This window comes from Eriocheir sinensis, chromosome 1 (genome assembly GCF_024679095.1).
Source record: "Eriocheir sinensis breed Jianghai 21 chromosome 1, ASM2467909v1, whole genome shotgun sequence".
Taxonomy (NCBI): Eukaryota; Metazoa; Arthropoda; class Malacostraca; order Decapoda; family Varunidae; genus Eriocheir; species Eriocheir sinensis.
Window position 1 is genome coordinate 16,337,547 of NC_066509.1, and position 4,042 is coordinate 16,341,588.

Here is a 4,042-nt window from a genome sequence, read left to right on the forward strand (position 1 = left end):
TGTGTGTGTGTGTGTGTGTGTGTGTGTGTGTGTGTGTGTGTGTGTGTGTGTGTGTGTGTGTGTGTGTGTGTGTGTGTGTGTGTGTGTGTGTGTGTGTGTGTGTGTGTGTGTGTGTGTGTGTGTGTGTGTGTGTGTGTGTGTGTGTGTGTGTGTGTGTGTGTGTGTGTGTGTGTGTGTGTGTGTGTGTGTGTGTGTGTGTGTGTGTGTGTGTGTGTGTGTGTGTGTGTGCTCCCTAGCCCCCTCAAAGTTACCATCCCCTTTCTCCACAAAGAGCCTTGCAGCGTCTCTCCGTACTTTTACAATTCAAAGGTTGCCTTTGAAATAAAAATCTTCACATTGAAATGGAACTCACCCCAGTCTACAAGGCCGTCAAACAGGCCATCGTCAAGGGCGCAATGATGTGCGCCGGGCTGGGCCTTGTTGTCCTGCTTGTCGGCGCGGTGTGGAAGGCAGCCACCACCGCCTCGCGGGTGTGCGAGGTGGTGCAGGCGTGGGAGGACAAGGGCCTCCACGCCACCAAGGTGTGGCGGGCGCGGGAGCTGCTGGCCCGCCAAGTATGGCTCGGCCCCCTGCGCCCCAGTTCCCCTCTGGATCCCCTGGAGGCCTGCGGGCTGGTGTCGGTCCAGGCGTCGGCCTGCTGGTGGCGGCTGCTGCTGCAGCCCCGCCAGGCAGGGCGGCTCCTTGCCTGCCTGGAGGAGCGGGTTATTGAAGCCGAGCACGACCACGAGGCTTTCGGAGTTCGCCTGTGTTGGGGCGTCGCCCTGGCGCTGGTGGTGCCTCTGGGCCTCTTGGCCGCGCGTCACCTCCTCCGCCGCAGAGTAAAGGGAGTTACTGGGCAACAGGAGAGCCCAAGTGTCGACTATTTCGTAGATGCCCCTGAAGCCGATGCCTGCAAGGCACTGGTGGAAGACTGGGCAACACCGGCAGCCGATAGTGATGTAATGGAGGAAACTTGGACAACAGCGACAACAGCTGTTGAAGAGATCAATGAAGAGGAATGCTGGGCAACGCCAGCAGAGTATATGGAGGAGTTGACGGTAACGGAAGAGGAAAGCAAGGACACGGAAACAGATGATGATTCTGTAGGCGCAGAGTCTACACCTACAGACTTATCCCCTGCAGTAGACAACTCTGTGGAGTCTGAGGTGGCGAAAGATAATGAGGAAATGGACGTGCTGGCCACCGCAGAGAATGTGGAGTGTAAGAAAGTGAAGGAAGAAGGCGGTGGCGAAGAGAACATTGAGATGGAAAGAACAGGTGATGCAGATAACAAGGCCGCCGATACAGCAGAGGAAGCGGCCGAAGTGCCGCCAGTTTCTGGCGACTTTATGCAAGGCAAAGTGGTGAGCAAGGATCCCGTGGGTCTCGCGGGCCACGAGTCGCAAAGCAGCACGTTGGCGGCGGAGGCGGTGCCCTTCGAGGGGAAGGCAGTCACGAAAAAGAAAAGGAAAAAGAGGCGCAAGAAGCTGGACCCTGCAGTAGATGTGCTGAAGGCATCTGGTGAAGCACATGTCAAAGACGATTACAAAACGGATGCCAAGACTGACGCAAAGAAGGAGGCGGCACCAAACGCTGAGACCATGGGAAAGACGATGCCAAGGGCTAAGACCAAGGGAAAGGTGGTACAAAAGACTGAGACCAAGGGAAAGGCGGTGCCAAACGCTGAGGTCAAGGTAAAAGCGGTGCCAAAAGATGAGATCAAGGGAAAAGCAATGACTCCTGCTGATGGGAAAGAGACCAAAGCAGTGAAGGAGAATGTTACGTTGAAGCAGGTCACGCGGAGGAAAAATAAACCTGCAGCGACACAACCTATGACACCCCCGCCAAGCCAGCCCCTCCATAGCGTGCGGCAGTCCTGGCAGGAGGACGTGGTGACGGTGCGGCTGCCGGTGCCGCCGGCCAGACGGAGGCACGTAATCGGCCAGCGCGGGGACATAGTCCGGCAGCTGCGGCGGGACTACCCTGGCGTGCACGTGGCGGTGCCGCTGCCGGAGGACCCCGACGCCCACGTGACCTTCAGGGGCCCCAATAGCCAGGCGGCCGCCGCGTCGCGGGAAGTCGCCAAGCGCCTCCAGGTCATCGAGGCTCAGATCCGCGAGGCCGCGCGACGCCGCCAGGAGACCGTGGCCACGGCGGTGCTGGACGTGGCGCCCAACAGGCGGCGCCTCGTGGTGGGACCCGGGGGCGAGGAGCTCCTGAAGCTGAAGCAGCAGCACCCCGGCGTGAGGGTGTCGGTGCCGCCCTCCAACGACACGGAGTCCCGTAGCGTCACCATCAGTGGGCCGCCCGCCGAGGTTCGCGCCGTCCAGGCCAAGATCAAAAACCGCCTGGCAACGCTCGAACAGCAGCGAAAGCTCATCAGGGCCAGCTGGCGGAGGCGACGCCGAGGAGCGGCTTCGGCGCCAGGGGCTTCCCCGGCAAAGGGTTGCTAAAGTGTTGACGCCAGTTGCCGCTGTATCCGTGTCCACAGTGTTGTGGCGGCCCGCGGGGAATGTTTCAGGATTTCCACGGAGATTACTTACTTAGCTGTGTTTCTTACTTAATATCTGATCAATCACTAAAGTTAACCTATTGTTATTTTCTTATTATATCTTCCCTTTTAATAACGATTCTAACATATGCTTGCGGCCACTGAAATTTTCCAGGGCATTGTTGCTAGCGTTCATGTGTGTGTGTGTGTGTGTGTGTGTGTGTGTGTGTGTGTGTGTGTGTGTGTGTGTGTGTGTGTGTGTGTGTGTATGTTGTATGTTTGTGTGTGAGTGTGTGTGTGTGTTTGTGTGTGTGTATGTTGTATGTTTGTGTGTGAGTGTGTGTGTGTGTGTGTATGTTGTATGTTTGTGTGTGAGTGTGTGTGTGCGCGCGCGAGCCGTTAATGTGAACAACAGCGTGACAACGTATTGGAAAACGTCAGTCAGACTCTTCGATTTTTCGGTGCTGGGGAAAACCATCACCACCACCACCACCACCAGCATTACCACTACTACCATAACCCTACTATACTGCCACCATCAATACCAATACCACCAACTTTACCACAACCACCACCATCACCACAATCACCACCGCCACCTCCATCAACCACCACCACCACCAAAACTTGAATCAACATTAACTTCGCCATGTTACAAGGGAGGGGAGGAGGAAGATAGTGGGAGGAGGGAATGGAAGGAAAGCGAAGGGAGGGAAAGGGAAGAGAAGAGAAGAGAAAGGAAAGGATAGGAAGAGAAGAGAAGAGAAGAGAAGAAAAGAAAAGAGAAGAGAAGGGAAGGGAAATGAAGGGAAGAGAAGAAACGGAAAGGGAAGAGAAGGGAAGGGAAGGGTAATGAAGGGAAGGGAAGGGAAACATGGAAACATGGAAATGCAGGCAACAGAAAGCCTATTGGCTCATTACGAGGTCGCCCGCTTGGGTGATTTAATCTGCTCGACCGCCACTTGGGGCTTGGTGAGCAGATGAAAGCACCTCGATATTGAGGAGCAGATGGAAGCCCCTCGTTATTCAGTTTACTCCTGACGCAGCGAAATGACGGTCGATTCTATATTTGAAGGAGTTGATGGTATTCGCATTTACTACTTCTGAGGGAAGATTGTTCCAGTGGCGGATGACTCGGTTTGAAAAGAAACTCCTTCCAATGTCTGTGTTACATCGACTCGACTGAATGGGTAAACCGTTATTTCTAGTTCTTGAGTTGGTTTGCAGTTCAAAGAATTTGGAGTAATCGACGTTATTGAACTTTTTTAGATACTTGAAGACTTGAATCATATCCCCTCGTAGGCGTCTTTTCTCCAATGTAAAGAGATTGAGTCGCTTGAGTCGTTCCTCGTACGGTTGAGCCCTGAAGGTTGGAATCATCTTTGTGGCGCGTCGTTGAATCCTTTCCAGTAAAGCAATGTCCTTTCTGTAATTGGGAGACCAGAACTGCACTGCATACTGAGGTGGTCTTACCATGGAATTATACAAGGATAGCATCACGTCTGGTGTTTTACACTCGAAGTTCCTCGCTATGAACCCGAGCATAATGTTGGCCTTGTTGTATGTTTTTTT

The 4,042-nt window shown here is 54.1% G+C and overlaps 1 protein-coding gene across 6 annotated transcripts in view; it reads left to right on the plus strand.

The window, feature by feature from the left end:
* The first annotated feature begins 290 nt into the window (after nucleotides 1-290).
* Nucleotides 291-4,042, plus strand: part of LOC126995588 (uncharacterized) — a 9,675-nt gene continuing 5,923 nt past the window's right edge. Inside the window, exon 1 of one of the 6 annotated variants that reach the window (XM_050855301.1) lies at nucleotides 291-2,294. In XM_050855301.1, coding sequence (XP_050711258.1) covers nucleotides 342-2,294 — 1,953 coding nt within the window. In that variant the 5' untranslated portion in view covers nucleotides 291-341. The remainder of the gene's footprint in view (nucleotides 2,295-4,042) is intronic. The other 5 variants (XM_050855300.1, XM_050855298.1, XM_050855290.1 and 2 more) reach the window with 5 other exon arrangements.